General features: G+C 40.9%; 1 protein-coding gene across 2 annotated transcripts in view; it reads left to right on the top strand.

Moving 5' to 3' along the window:
* rbfox1 (RNA binding fox-1 homolog 1) overlaps nucleotides 1-15,348 on the top strand; it is a 92,087-nt gene extending 76,739 nt beyond the window's left edge. For both annotated transcript variants that reach the window (XM_083978104.1, XM_083978105.1), the window contains 2 exons: nucleotides 2,507-2,582; nucleotides 14,398-15,348. In XM_083978104.1, coding sequence (XP_083834230.1) covers nucleotides 2,507-2,582; nucleotides 14,398-14,520 — 199 coding nt within the window. In that variant the 3' untranslated portion in view covers nucleotides 14,521-15,348. The remainder of the gene's footprint in view (nucleotides 1-2,506; nucleotides 2,583-14,397) is intronic.
* The last annotated feature ends 1,015 nt before the right edge of the window (nucleotides 15,349-16,363 follow it).

Below are 16,363 nucleotides of genomic sequence, written 5' to 3'. Positions count from 1 at the left end.
ACGTGACGTCAGCCGACTGCCTTCCACTGTTTGGACAGAGCGTCGTCACTGGAAGAGTGCGAGTGCTACGTCAGACATGGGAATCAAACCCGGAAATTTCAAAAACAAAGCGGCAACAGCGGCCGCTGATCTTCACCGAGACTGTTGTTATTCCTTCACCTGAGTTAAATGTTGCTGTGTGTAAAACCACACTGTGGTCCGTAATCGAGGTGAAAGTGTAGTGGGAAGGGGTCAGCTCTATGTTCCCACAGCCCAATGATCCCACAGCCTTATGTTCCCTCATTTCTAAGAATTTGTTTTTCACTGAAAATTTTGAAAATTAGGCCCTATGTTCCCTCAGCCCTATGTTCCTACAGTCCTATGTTCCCTCAGCCCTATGTTCCCACAGCCCTATTTTGCCTCATTCTTAACTCATTGAGTGCCGCGCTCCTTTCCAAAGTTTTAGTCAAGTGTACCGGCAATTTAGACCATTTTTGACTTTATATGTAGAGCCATAGTGTTATTCTATATTATTGCCACCAACACATACTGTAGCTCAATTGAAAGGTTTAACTTTATGCTTCAAATAGCCACAAACCGTTTGTTTCTACGTGCCTCCGTCCCTGAGAAAAGTCAAGCTAAACATGGCTGGGTTTCACCAAAATCCCTCCTTTTTTTCTAGAAAAGGAGATACAGCGTCTTTTATGAAAGGTGCTCTGTTTGTGCCTGTCGCTCTTCTGACACTCGCATTTCTGGATCAAAGGGCTCGTATAAGATAAATATACACAACAATTGTTGTTCTATTCACAAAACCACCATCGGGGCGGGGGGGGGGCGCCACTAAACAACAATAACACAGACGCACCGTGCCGTGTCACAGCTTCTCCCCGCGGAACGTGATGGTCTGTCGGCCACCGCGGCTCGGTAAGACCGGTCCCGCCGGTGGTCGCGGTCCGTCTGTGGTACGGGTCGGTGATGCCGGTCTGCTTTGGCCCAGAGACCATCAGATTTTACCACGGGAGGACTTTGGGGAGGACACGGTGTTGCTCCAGATGAAGACCGGGCGGACTGTCGGCTGAGAGCTTCCTGTTTCTGCTCCGAGCAGCTCGAGCAGCTGGAGCAGCAGCGCGGGTGAGAGCAGAGCAGCTGCGCTGCATCTGCATGCAGAACTCGTTTGCAGAAGCCGAGTTATGATAAAAACTTCCAGATCATGAGCTGTCATGTGACTTTGATCGTCATCTATTTCAGTTCTCCTCGTCGTAGAGTCCCCAAATTTACATATAATGTGTATTAAAGTGTCTATTTTCATAATTTAAAAAAAAAGCAAAAAACGTAAAATTACGTTTTTGGCACTCAACGCATGGGAACGAAAAACGAGAAATTACGTGGTTGGCACTCAATGAGTTAAGATTTTTCTTATTTCTAAGAATTTAAAGTCATTTTGATTTTTATACCGCATTTAAAGGGATGATTCAGAGTAATTTCAACCTAGGGTCCTTTGCACCATGACCTCGAGCCAAACGCCCTCCCCCAGAAGCTTGTGTTCCCTTGCTCAAACAGTGGTCGAGTTACCGCTATTAACCGAATGGTGCTAATGTGCTATCTTAAATTACCCCACTAATAATGTCCAGAATTCCTGGTGTACTTACTGTACAAACTTTCTAATGCTTCGTTTTATACTACTAACACCATTTGTACTACTGTAGAAGTTTGTTGTCTAAATTGCACTAACTCATGGAGGTGAATTGTTGGAAGGGGTCAGCTCTATGTTCCTAGGGCCCTATGTTCCCAGATTTAGCTAAAAGCTACGTTACATCTGTAGTCAACTACTACTGGATAATAGGTTGGGTGTAATTGACTACCAAATTGGGAGAAATGGGGATACAATCTGATGCAAATTGATCATAAAGGAAATGTGGCAACATAGGGCCTCATTTTGGAAAGAAAAAAAAAACCTTAGAAATGAGTGAACATAAGGCTGAGGGAACATAGGGCTGAGGGAACAGAAGGCTGAGGGAACATAGGGCTGAGGGAACATAGGGCTGTGGGAACATGGGCACGCTCCAGGGTGGAAAAGCGCCAATAGAGAACATGCAAACTCCACATAGAAAGCCACTAGGACTGGGAATCAAACCCCAGAACATTCAACAGTGTTAAGCACTGGACCGTGCCGGCCTATTGCTAACGCACGTTTGTGTCCCATATAACTGAACATAACTAGTGAGGAGTCATAAAATGGTTTTGACTTTGAAATGATGAATAACTGATAAATGATGTTACATGGATGCAGCCCTGTGTGTTTCTATAGACATGTTCTGTAGGAAACATCTCTGGCTGGATCATGTTCAGGATCAACACAGTTTTGATTTATAAAAGCAGGCTGCTAGTCAGAGACCAGTCCCATCCATCTGTATTGATAATAAAACCCTGTGTGTTATCACAGGACATTGCTAGGTAAATGGTTGAGTGTAGTGTGCAGGACATAAACTGCTTTAACCACCCTCTGTTGTCTCATGTGTTTCTGCAGTTATGGACGAGTATATGCTGCCGACCCCTACAACCACACACTCACTCCAGCAGCCACATACAGCGTTGGTGCCATGGTAAGAGAGTCCTGCCTACTACCAACCTCTTCTCTTCACTCCTACTCCTTCTCATGCCATCCATCAACCCACCTCTCATTTGCAATATGGCTGTACTCTTTATTCATATTGACAGTAAGAGTAAAAAAACCCCAAAAGGCCTATTAAACAGCATGGTTTCATCAAACCCAGATGGAAAACATCTACGTAGAATCCGTGACCTTGTTGTCCTCAGTTATTTCCCAAAGCCCATGACTGTAGGTAGGGTTTCCTCACCTGTGTCACATCTTCTACTCGAGAACAAGACTCTAGAACCCTGGCTGAGCCCAGCAGACTGAAGGAACAAATCTGTTTTTGATAAGGCACTGACATCCCCAACCCCCAAAAAGAACACCCCCAAAAAGAACCCTACTATCCATTCAGGATAAGGGTTGGTCTACTGTTCCCTTTACCAGAATAGATTTCAGAGTGCTGGTCCATCTCATTTCATGAGGTTAAACTGGAGAGGTCTGACTGCACGACTTCTGACTGAGCTCTTTGACACCATCATGGCCCACATTGTGCCCAATCGACCCATTTTGTTGGATTTACCTATCAAACCAGAATACTTTGCAAATATAAAGTTATAGATACGTAAGCCTGAGTGATTCACAACCTTAAATCAGGTGTGAGTCTCTTAGAGCGACAAATGTTATCTAATACCCCTTTTCCACTACACAGTTACAGCTCTACTCTGCTCGACTCGGTTCAGGTCCTTTTCCGTTACAGCTGAGTCCTTCATAGTTCCTCCAACATGAGTCGTCATATCAAAGCTGTTACGGTCGCGTCGACTCGCTCTATTTTTTCGACCCTCTCTTCCGCTCCAAACTCACTCGTCTGCACCTCGATCACAGACCACAGTGTGGTTTTCACCACAGCAGCCAGTTAACAACAGTCCCAGTACAGAGCAGTGGGCGCTGTTGGTGGTGTGATTTTAAAAATCGATTTTGTGTCGGACATCACGCTTGCGACTCTTCCAGTGACGACGCTCCAAAAAAGTACCAGGTACCAGGTACTAGTGTAACGGAGGTCTGCGGGTATAGCCACAGTCACAAGGTACCAGTAAGGAGAAGTGACAACGTGTGGTAGGGCTGGGACGATATGCTTTTCTCCCGATTCGATTCTTCTACGATTTTTTGGATGGCGATTCGATTTAAATTGCGATTCTACAATATTGCCGATTCTCTCTGCATTTTTAACATTTATCTGCACACAAATACTGTAGGAGCCAATAAATTAAAGCAGAAGTGAGTGATATATTTGTGTTAATATAAGTCTTAAATAGTTATATCTTCCGACAGCAATCACTTACATAGAGTGTTTGGTCTGAATCACGGGTCTGTCAGTCCCTCTGCTCTGCTCTGAGTCGAGGAGAAAACATTTATCGTATCCTACAGTTTTTATCCAATGAGGAGAGAGAACGGCATGCAGGGCTGTGTGTGCAGCCAAGGGACGCCGTGAATGTGGCGACGTAGGGACGAGGACTGTTATGGTGCGTTCAAGGAAACTCGTTTTTTCCGACCTGTGAAGTCGTACCAGTTCGATCTGGTACATAGACTGTACAAAAAGACGTACTGGTACGATTTCACGGGTCGGAAGTTACGAGTGGCCGTTATAGTGACTTTCACCGGTAAAACAGGTCGGAAAAACACGAGTGGGTTGCCTGGAACGCTACAAAGTCGTAAGTTGTGACTTGAAGCTGTAATTTATGATTTCAAAAGCCTGCCTGGAACGCAGCATTAGCGAAAACGACCGGATCACTCACTTCTGCTTTAACATACTCCATTATAAAGTGAACTTAAACCCTTTTCAAAACCTGTACTCTCTGTATGTAAAAAAGGCTAACAAATGCACATTGCACAATATTTAAAAACATTCCAAAATAAAAATAAAAATTTAAAAAGTAAACATTGATTTTTCTTTTCAAAAATCGATTTTTTTTTTTTTTATCGTCAAAAAAAATCGTCAAAAATCGTCAAAAAAGATATTGCGATATTTATGTGAATCTATTTTTTCTCCCACCCCTAGCGTGTGGCAGTTAGCGGTACTGAAGTTAAACTTAGTCGCCCATAAAAGACGTGCTAACCCACTTGCCAAGTGGTCATTGACCTCTTGCCGAAACGTTTAGCATCGTCGTCCGCAGTGCAGGAGACCCAGGTTCGAAACCCGCTCAGGGCAGTTCACAGAACAACATCGGTTACACTAGGGGCTAGTGGAAAAGCAAAAAAAAAAAAAAAATGTGTCGAGCTGAGTCGCGCTAGTGGAAAAAGGCCATAAGAAAAGAACAGTTAACTTACCAACTACACCTTCACCTGTGGAAATGATTGTAACATGATCTTGGCATACAGGCAGCAGGAGGCGCCACAGTAAGTGGTTAGAGGTTGGTTCCAAGGAACAGGTTGGTTCCTGTTCCTTGGTAGGACAGCAACAGGAAGTTAGAGAGAGAATTTAGCCGTTTGAGCAGCTTGATTGGAAAAGCGTCCCTGTAAGTAGGCTGGTTTGGCCTCTTGGCAGTAATTTGCAGCAGACCACAGGGTGACACTCTCAGCAGGCGAGCAGGCAGACTGGGCTATGGTTGGTTCTAGGTCAGTCTTCCTCAAAGACTGGTCCTCAGGGTGAAAGCAGCAGTCCCTAGAGTTCAGTGAAGAAATTGGTTCAAACATTGTCTGCGAGTGACCACACACCCTATGAGAAAGTATTTTATATACAGTTGCAAGAAAAAGTATGTGAACCCTTTGGAATTTCCTAGTTTTCTGCATGAATTGCTTTGCTTTCCATTGCAGGCCTGAAGTTTGCCACTCCACAACAATGGACTGATGAAACTAAGATTACATTTTTTGTATTTTTATTTATTTGTATTTTTTGTATGTATGGTGTAAAAATGGAGAGCCATTCACACCAGACATCCTAAGAACATGGCTGAGCTGAAGCAGTTCTGTAAGGACCAATGGTCCAGGATTCATCCTGAGTGTTGTGTGATCTGCAGCTACAGGAAACGTTTGGTTGAGGTTGTTGCTGCCAAAGGAGGTTCGACCAGTTATTAAATCCAAGAGTTCACTTACTTTTTCCACCAGAATGATATGTTAAAGCCATGGAATATTATAATTGTTTGTGTGCTATTAGGTTAAGCACATTGTGATTGTTTATACTTGTGGCTTTGATGTAGATCGGATCACATTAAATGGCCAGTTAATGCAGAAAACTAAGACATTTCAAAGGGTTTACATACTTTTTTTTGCCACTGTATGTGTTTGTTTGTATGTAAATTACAATATTATTAGGCCTGTATGACTTGGCTGCCATGCAGTGCTGTTGGACAGTACTGTAACCAAAGTTACCAGCCTGTTAACTATCAAATCAAATGAAACCTCTGACATAGTAGACACATCAGGCAAGTGTCAGGTGTAAAGTTGTACTAGTAATGATGTCACCACATTTTATAATTGGCTGGTGGTCATATGTGTGATTATTCTGATGCTATACATAAATAGCAACGACTGTGATCATGCTATTTTCCTGATGTGCAAAACTCAGCGCGTAGTATACATTTTTCTATTTTTTGAAGGTTAACAAGCCCTAAGGCTCCCGGCCTGTTGGTCTGTGCCTGGCTGGTTTACTGAATGAATCATTCTGCCAAAACCAAAAAGCCACCTGCAGCCTACCTTGTTCAAATGATGAGGAATATATTTGTTAAAGTAAAGTCCCTGCGAGACAGCTGCTTAGGTGTCAGTCTGCTCTGAATTCATTGTTTCCCATGGTTTATCTACTTCCTGGCTCCAAGGATTGACTTGTTTATAGCATTTTACTAGCAAGGTGTTTCCTGGCAGTAGATGTTTCCATTTCCCCACATGTATGCCTGCTGACAGGGGAACTGTGATTGAAAGACTAAATCCAAAACGCAGTGAGCAGGTAACAGTGTTGTATTTCCCAGAGATTCTCAGCAGTGGTGATCTTGGTTGCCATTGTGTACTGATGGATTTGAGAAGGTACCATCTAGTTCCCCCAGTGCCCACTGCAGGCCTGTAACTGCTCAGCCAATCGGAAGAGAGTGGGGTTTAAAGGAGGCCAGAGCTAACACTGTGTCAGTCAGATGGTAAACATAATAGGACGAATCGCCTTGTTGTTTACAACTACTTCAGGGTAGAAAACCAGCATGAGAACAATAGTGACGGACGAGAGTTTCGCTATATAGCCTATATCTAATTTTTCATGTCACTATATCGGCGTTTAGACTAATCTGATGTTTGTAAAGTCTATAAAACCAATGATTGGACAAACATTACTATTTATGTGTGCACATTTTTGTAATTAGTCATGGTTATCAGAGATTAGCTGGGCTAACGGTTAGCTACCTGTTTAACTTTAATAACTCAGTGACTCAATAAACGGTCCATGAAAAAATATTTTCTCCAGCGGATATCTGAGTTACAACATGATTGAGCTAACTGGAGTAGTTTCATGTCGTGTCCGACAATGGGAGGGTTTTAACAGCTGATGTCCTGGTGTTAGCTTAGCTACCGCCGTTAGCTTACCACCGTTAGCTGTCCCTGTCAGCTGAGCCACTGATGCTTTCTAGACACTGTGATTCCCCCAAACTGACATAGCACATAGCAACCCAAAACACACACACAGAAATAATAATGTTTCTTCAATCATTTCAGATTTGTCTAAACGGTGATAGGGCGTGAAAAATATGATATATATAGCTAAACTCTCGTCTGTTACTATTGATCTCATTCAAATTACGTGCTGGTTTTCTACCCGGAAGTAGAATGTAAACAACATGGCGATTCAGTCTATACGGATTTAATTAGAACTTTGAATCCCGCATAGCTGCTTTTGCTGGAGTCTCAGAATAACAAGACTGGATCTGGACTGTTGATGGTCCTGATTTAGTAAAAATGATCATGAGAGAAAGTGAGAGACATAACATCTCTCTTTTTTTAATGACACCTTTTCAGGCCTTTATTTACCTCCAGCTCAGTAACCTCACACTTTTATTAGAGGCAGGTCTTTATCTCTAAACTCCCACTGTTTGATATGTAGGGTTGGTCATGGTTGATGACCACTCTCCATTGCTCTCTGCTCAGCGTGTCTCATGGTTGGTTTTTGCCTCTGCATCCTTTGGGGATAGTCATACATATTTTATTCATTATGAAAGTAGTTGATTTGCTGCAGTAGATGTGAGGCTCAATGTAGCGCTTCTCTTCCCTGCAGTTCCTGAACAGCTCGGGAACCAGAGCGACTCGGTAGACTGCAGCTCAGCACTCGGCTGGTTCATCAGTCAGTCAGTCAGGTGCACTCCACTCAAATATAAAGCTGTAAATGGACAGGTTTTTGTTCTAAGTTGGTCAATTTAAAATGTTAATAGAGTTAAAATGTGGTAATTGGGAGGAAACTAATGTGATGTGGATGATGAAAATAATATTGCTGGTGTTATGATGAGAGAGCAGCTACTGACCGAATGATTGCTACATTAGCTTTGTGAATCCATATAGAGGGGACTAGATCTTACCTCCAGATTCAGCTGTACCGTTCCCATAGTCTTACTAACCATGTTTCCATCCACTTGTAGATCGAATTATCTGAAGGTAAATAAAAAATATTAATGTGAATAATGCCGGTTCAAGTGCGTTTCCATCTCAGACCTTTAAATTAAATAAAAAGCCATGCGTTATGACGTCATGTGCTGCTTTGCGATCATATTGGTGTATCGAGTTTTTGTTTTCTTGCAATTTGAGGTGTTTCCATTCATTTTTGTACTAAATCGCAAAATAGAAGGAAATCCATCCGTATTAACTTTTTATCGATATTTGTATGGTTTTATTAAACTAACTACCTTAATCTAATAACTCCCACCGCAAAGGGTGTTCTTAACTGATGAAACAGTCTCACACTCAAGCTCGGACATTTTTTGCATAAGCATTCCTGTATCACACATGCTATATGCTAACTAGCACCTGAACAGCTATACAGTATTTACAGCTATAAAACAAAATCACAACATTAATGACACAGACATACTATCCACTGTATAATCTGCATACATGAACATATTTATAGTATTCAACATAAGGTGTAATCACTTTGTATTACATCTCTTAACTCACCAGCTCAGCTTCACCAGTCAAAACAATGGCATCCATACAACAGAAGATCTGGTAGGTTAATACATCTGCCCCCAAATAACCTACAGGGGGGGTTGCTACCACAAGAGGTCGCTATTAAATTACAACAAATGTGGGATAACTTCACAATATTCATGCCATTTAATCAAATTTTCCCTTTTTCCACGAGGCATTTTTAATTCAATATCACTTAAAGGGATAATAATTTTTTTAAAGTAGGGTTTTATGATCTACAAATACCCCCTAAGTACTTTAATTGCAGTAGAAGACTCTCTGCACTCCTCCCGTTAGCAACGCCAGCCCATAGCCCTGCCCAGAGATTTACAACATACAGTGTTGTGAACAGACCCAAAGAAACGGCCTATTTTCGCGGCCTAAAAGAGAGTAAAAGAGGACCTAACCAACTCGCGTATCCCTCCGCCCAGGGTTAGCGCCTGCCGATCAGCAGTTGGTTAGGTCCAAATAAAAACTGCGTTTTTCCTGCACTTTGAATGGCTGGGAAAAAATATATTATAGCGAACAATGGAACTGTGTATTTTTTTTCAGGTAAAACCTCTTTTAGGCCGCGAAAATAGGCCGTTTCTTTGGGTCTGTTCACAACCCTATATGTTGACGTGTGGATGGAAACATTGGTTACTGTTGATGGGAACTCTGAAGGACACAGCTGCATTGGTCTCTCTCAGATGGCTGAAACCTTACATTATGAAATGACAATGCTACTTGACTGTCAGCATGGATTACAGCAACTCCTCCGAGTGCATGTGTCAGTATTGTATTAAAATGGATGTGAACCAATCCAAACAAACCGTGTAAGGATTGTGCCGACACAGCCAGCAGTCTTCACCTGAAGACATTATGAAAAGCTGTATTTTCATCAGTACAGGATCCATAAGGACCACTGCTGATTCATACAGCATTTTAAAAGACAGCCGTCTAAGTATCACATTGGCTACAGTAAACTGAATGGATTGTGCCAAGATATAAAACCATTGGCATCCATCAGATTTCTGCATTAAAGAACAGTAAAACAAGTGGAGTGGACCATAAACATGCGGCCTATATTGTATTTTCCTAATATCATTCTATTTTTAACATTATTCCATTGGTTCATGCACTAGACAGAATTGCATTTCTAACTATAGATTAATTTCCTACGACTGCACTCCACATCTCCGCCCCTCCAGACTGCCCCCCCCACAACAATCTCTTCTTCAGTTGCTGTGAATGCTTTTCTGCAGCGTTGACATCTCCTCACTTAAACTTAATTGAATTTGTCTGTGCTGCTAACGGCAGTCCAAATGCCACATTAATCCCGCCTGTAAAAGGTGATGAATGTCTCCATGCCTTGGCAGCCCAGTCCATGTTAGTTATTATATTTCTAATTTGGTGGATACCACCTCACCCTGCACTCTCTGGTAATGAAATAATTAGTCATTTTGATAATTAAATCCCTCGCGGTGCCACAGCCACAGGGAGGAGGCGAGGGGAGGAAGAAGTGGATAAGGAAGCGGGGCGGACCGGAGGGGAAACTTCTTGGTTAATCACAAACAATGAGCAGAAATCCAGGCTCAGCTGCCCTGCGATTAATCAACAAAATGTCTGCACATCACTCAACATCAAATAAGGACAGGCAGCCGCGCACGACACGTCCACTGGTTGTGTTCTCCTACACTGGCCTGGTGGTGTCCCTTTAAACTGTCTGTGAAGCCTACGTGAAACCAGCCACATAAAGATCACACATTCTCCTCATCTCCTGTGTTAAATGTGGAGTGTTGATACAAAAAAAGATACAGTTCGGCAAAAAAATACTGTGAGAGATCACTTAAAGGGACAACGAGGAGTTTGTATTTGGTTATAAAAAAAGTCTCATATTAATGTGGATGAATCTACGTTACCCACACTTGTTAATGGCTCCATTTTCGACAAATATATTGTTTTGTCTTCATCGTTATTTTGTTATTATTATTAGTGGTTTCCTACTTTCGGTTTCCCGGACGCTGCCCGGCGGGTCATGGAAATAACGGCGTCTTGCGCCGGTCCAAGAATTTCACCATGCCGGTGGAGGCTCATGGGAAATGCAGTATGAAAACACTTTGCTTTCCAAAACTTCTTGTTGTCCCTTTAAAAATGATCAGTCTCTCTGGTATTACTATTTATAGGTATGTGTTTCAGAAAATTTAACTCTTTTTTTTAATTCTATAAACCACTGACAACATTCCTCCCAAATTTGACATTAAATATTGTCAAGAAAACACCTTCATATTCATTTTAACCTTCTTGTGTCAGCTTTCTGCTACCATCTCTTGTGTTCTTAAGTCTTAAATCAGCTGTAAAATACACTAGAAACATTATATCCTCTTCCAATGTGTTTCTCATCTCTTGGTTGGGTTGTTAGGCTTCCTTATCCATATAAAAGGTTGGTTTTGCACTTATGATTTCAGTTTTAACTCTAATTATTGTTTTTGTCGTTATAACCGGGTCGAAACCAAGCCCAACAACACAAATGTCATAATTTTAACCAGAGCATTTTAGAATTTTGTGGAATTTTTTTTTTTGTTTAAATACAGGTTCCTGACAAAGTCAAAAAGCCTTGATGCAATAAACAAATGTATGTGGACCTTAAAACGGGTCAGTGCTGACCCTAACACAAGAGGAAGGTTAAACAACACAACACTAATTTATTTTAAGAGTTCAGAAAATCAACATTGTTTTTATAATCTTCACTAAATAAGATTTGGTTCAGGCGATGACCTCATCAGTGCCTCGTGAAGTAGAGTGACCTGCTGTTGTGTTGGGATTCAATAGACACTGGAATTGAATGGCTGCCGTAGAGATGCTGATTTATTAAGAACATTTTGGAGTGGTCTCTCAATTTGTTCCACACCTGTAGGCTATGTCTTTAAGAACCAAAAACCATCTGAGTATAGTCTAACATCTCCTCTTTCAGAATCGCTTTCGTATCAGGCCAGTGAGCCAATCAGAAAAGAGGAACCTTTGAGACTCTCTTCCGATTGACTCACTGTTTTCTGTCTGATCCACTACAAAACATTTAGAGAAAACCACATTCTGTAGAGTTGGATGCTTGGTTCAGATGGGCGGGGCTTGGGACATAGCTGAGTGCAATAACTGGTTTGTTGTGACATCACAAATTTACAGACGTCCTGATGGGTCATTTCTGAGTGGACTGAGGCTGTGATACTTTCACATAATTAATATAAAACCTAGAGCTGCTCAGCTGCCTTACAATCTCATACAGTGGCAAACTCAATAAGCCTGAGAGGCCATGTACTTCACTCCTTGTTGGAGCTGGACACATGGTTTCCCTCCACCGTCATGGAGGATGTTTCAGTGCCTTTACTTCAGTCCTGAGGCGACGCCCACACTCCTATGTTTTTGTTTTAAAACTCATCTCTTTTCCTACTGTATATTTCCTCCCTCCATCCACACTATCCCAGATATTTTAGCTCAGAGACTTTCAGAAACACTGCCAGCCCTGTTTTATTGTGAAAACTTGTTGTGTTGGGTTCTGGACACAGGGCAAGAGTCTTGTTATAACGGATGATGTAGACGCCTATCGTCACTTCCTTATTTGGTCTTATCAGCCTCAACTGTACAATGTGGATAACAGATTACAAGTGTTACTGCTGACTTCCTGTTGGGTTTAGGCATCCATTGTCATTACCATGTCGCATGTGGTAGCTGAATTTTACATAAGGTGAAACACACAGGGCTAGTGTTAGTTGTCAGTAGAACAAGCCATTTTGCCACATCCACATCCACATCCACATCCACGTCAGTTTCCACCCAGCCTGATGCATGTGCATTTTTGATGAATTCTTGAGCATGTTTAGGTTCAAAAAGCTCATTTTCATCCAGGAATAATAATTACCAGAGCAGTTCCATCACAAAAAGAGTGAGAATTCTCAATTTTTGTCATCTTTCCCTTATTCAGACCTAATTGCCTGTTTTCTGAGAGGGGGTTTGTCTAAAGAAAACTTATTTACGATAAAACTGTACAAGGTATCTCCATACAACCGCTGGTTATTGTTCAATACAGTAGCATTATATTTGACAGGGATTTATAATTTTCTAATAAATAAGAGAAAAGTAAAGTCCCCTTTTCCTATTACCACAAAAATATAATTTCCGCCTAAATTAAACCTATGTTTTCAGGTTTATTTTTCAGAATTTTTTCAAGTGAACTAATTTCGGACTAATTTCGGACTCATGTGATGTAGGGCAGACACATGGTTCATACCTCGGCAAATATTATGAGAATAAAACTGTGCATTCTCAAATGATGGGCTTTTTTTTGTCATCTTTCCCTTATTTGGACTGGCCTAATTTGCCTCTTTTTCAGAGATTAGGGTATAGTTCTAAAGAATACAGCAAAAAACAAATTTTCCCCAAAAATAAAAAAGTTCAATCCATTTCATGAATGGGAGACCCTGAAGATTAAAAAAAAATGTATATTGTAAATTGTATTTTGTTCTACCTGGTGTAGGGGCAGGGCCGTTGCCAGGAATTCTGGGCCCCCTGAAAAAATACTGACGTGGGCCCCCACCCCTTGACTTTTCATCACCCCTTTTGGTAACACTTGAATAGGTATTCATAAGATTGACATAAAACTGTCATAACCATGATATAACAGCTGTTATAAACATCAATGAATACTTATGACAGCTGTTGTTAAGTGTCATTCGGTAAGTTATGTCACTTTTGATGCAAAGTTGACATTATTTGAGATGTCCTTGTTATGAGAACTTGACATAATTTTTAAAGTTTGGCAATTAGGTCTGCTATGACAGTTTAAATTGTCTTTATGTCAAGTTGTCAGAACAAAAACATCTCAAACAATGTCAACTTTGCATTAAAAGTGACATAACTTACTGAATGACACAACTTACTGAATGACACTTAACGACAGCTGTCACAACAGCTGTTATGTCATGGTTATGAATACCTATTCAAGTAAAGTGTTACCCCACTTTTTTGATTGACTGTGTAATTTAGTCCCAACAAAAATCTGTCTCCTGGGGGGTTTTGTGGGCCCTACTGGGCTGTGGGCCCCTAGAATTGTCATCACCTACGGCCCTGTGTAGGGGTACCTCAACATTTGAGGGCCCTTCCTTCACCCAGTGAAAACAGCATGACCCATCCAGAAGATTTACCCCCTCCCTGGTTCACAACCTGCTTCAGAAGCGTCTGACTTGATTTATTCTTTGATTCATCTCTTCCTCCACTTTTCTTCATGGTTGTATTGACTGGGTTTCTTTCACATAGCTGTTGGCATGTTCCCCTGGCATGAAGCGTCTCGCTGTGCTTGCTGCATGACGGTTGCTGCGGTCATGGGTCTTTTCATCCCCCATGGGTTTGCACTGGAATGACGGTAATGTAATGTTGAACCTCTTGTAGCAGTTTGTGCTGGACGTAGGGGGTTAACGAGGGTGTGTGTGTGTGTGTGTGTGTGTGTGTGTGTGTGTGTGTGTGTGTGCGTGTGTGTGTGCGCGTGTGTGTGTTTCCTATGCCTTTGTCTATGTGTACATCGGTATTTTTTATGAATATGCGTGTGTTTGTTTTGGATCTTCTTGTTGGTGTATCTGCCTGTGCGTGTGTGTGTCGGTGTGTTTGTGTGTGTGTCTTTCTGTTTGTGAATGTGTGTGTTTCAGAATGCCTTCGCCCCGCTGACAGATGCCAAAACTCGGAGCCACGCCGACGACGTGGGGCTGGTGCTGTCCTCTCTGCAGGCTAGTATATACCGGGGAGGCTACAGTCGCTTCGCACCCTATTAGCAACACCTCTGACTTAAAGTCAACCTTCCAACAGGACAGATAGAAAGTGTGTGTGTGTGCGAGTGTGTGAGCGAATGAGAAGAGATTTACCAGAGGAGAGACGTTACTGAGGCCCGGGTATTGCAATACATGCAGTTTGTGCATCATTTCAGCATCTCCTAAGAGAGAAGTACAAAAAAAAAAACAAGAAAAAAGAATAAGAATAAAATGACAGCTGATATTTTTCATCTTATACCTCAGATATTTTGTGCTGTGTATTTTGATATTGTGGGTTTTTAATTTCTAAAGATTTAATGTAGATGATCAGCTGTAGAGGTTTTTTCCATGGTACTAATAGAGAGCTGCTAGAGTCACGATTAGGACACAGAGGAATATTTATCAAGAGTCAAATTGTTAGGGCTTGTATAGAACTCCAACCCTGTAATATAAAGTCATAGTCACACTTTGGGGTTTTTATGTTTTCTAAGAGTGTTTAAGTGACTATGCCGGTCAAGTGTTGTTGTTTTACTTCTCCCAGCTTCCTTTGGCACTTCCTCTGTCAGTTTAGCAACAATAGATTTTTTTTTTTTTTTTTTCCAGTTGATTTTGGGAGGAAGTCAAGAAGACAAAAACGTTTCTCTCTGAGCTTCTGAGGGTCGGACGGATTCACAACAGCTGAGAGCAGCAGTGATTGTTTTTTGTTTTTTTTACTTTAATTTTTTTTTTCTTGAAACCATGACTTTCTGTCTCGTTATCTTGAGAACAATACAGAATTGCAGTGAAAAGTCCTATGCAGTACATGCATAGTCATGATCATTCTCTGTAAAGTTGACTTCATTTTTCCTCATGTCAGATACTATATTATTCATCAGGTCATTTAGCCTGAAAAATAGATCGATTTTTTATCATTTCAGTTTTGATAAAAGTATAATTATATAACAAAGTAGTCAATCATGAATACATAAAACATCATAATAAATGATTATACATTTTAATGTTATTTACAATTTTACCATATATTAATTTCTAACATTTGAGGAGCTTTTTGTTCTGATCAATGCTCATTTATTACATTCAATATCAAAACATTGGCAATAACACTGTAAGAGTGTTCCCTCTTTACTGGTCCTATACCACCACCAGCAGGTACAGTAGTGGTTCCCATCCAGTGAGCCCTCTGGTGGTCTGTAAAGTATTGCAAGTGTGCTAACAAATTGGAAAATTCTAAGACTAATACAAATCATGTTTTAAAACTCTTTCTATTGTTTTCTTACTCGTATTTACAATTAAGTATTAGTGGTACAAAAAAAATGTAATCATGGGCTCTATTGATTAAGAAAAAAAGGATTACAAAACAGTAACAGTATTATATAAAAAAAAAAGACATTTAAATTTTACAAGGAATTTGAATTAAATTACAAATGGGCCAATAAGCAAAGAGGACAGTCAATACAATAGACTCAGTTTCATCACAATCTTTTCAATGACATGCTGTTTCTGCTGCTGATGAGCCAAAAGATAAAGTTTTTCCTTATTTGTGAAACCTGTGCTGAAGTAGAACTTCACAGGCCGCTCCTCATTTACCACTTTATTCTCACATTGTTGTGATTTTATTTGTTTAGAAGGAGGAAGAAACAACTTTCCCTGAATGCATTATTTGACCTCTGGTATTAAGGGGTCTGTTGTGAGTTTGTGCTTACATTAATAAAATTGACTTGACTTGACACATGTGGGCCACCCCCATTCTTCAGATTTTAATCCCCCAAACACCTACTACACCATCAGCGTATGTGGCTTCATTGATCAGGCAGGCTAATATTCATGAAAATAAATGTTCATAAAGTTCAAGTTACGTGAATTTTAT

The sequence above is a fragment of the Trachurus trachurus genome, assembly GCF_905171665.1.
Source record: "Trachurus trachurus genome assembly, chromosome: 8".
NCBI lineage: Eukaryota > Metazoa > Chordata > Actinopteri > Carangiformes > Carangidae > Trachurus > Trachurus trachurus.
This window is presented reverse-complemented; position numbering and strand designations above follow the sequence as displayed.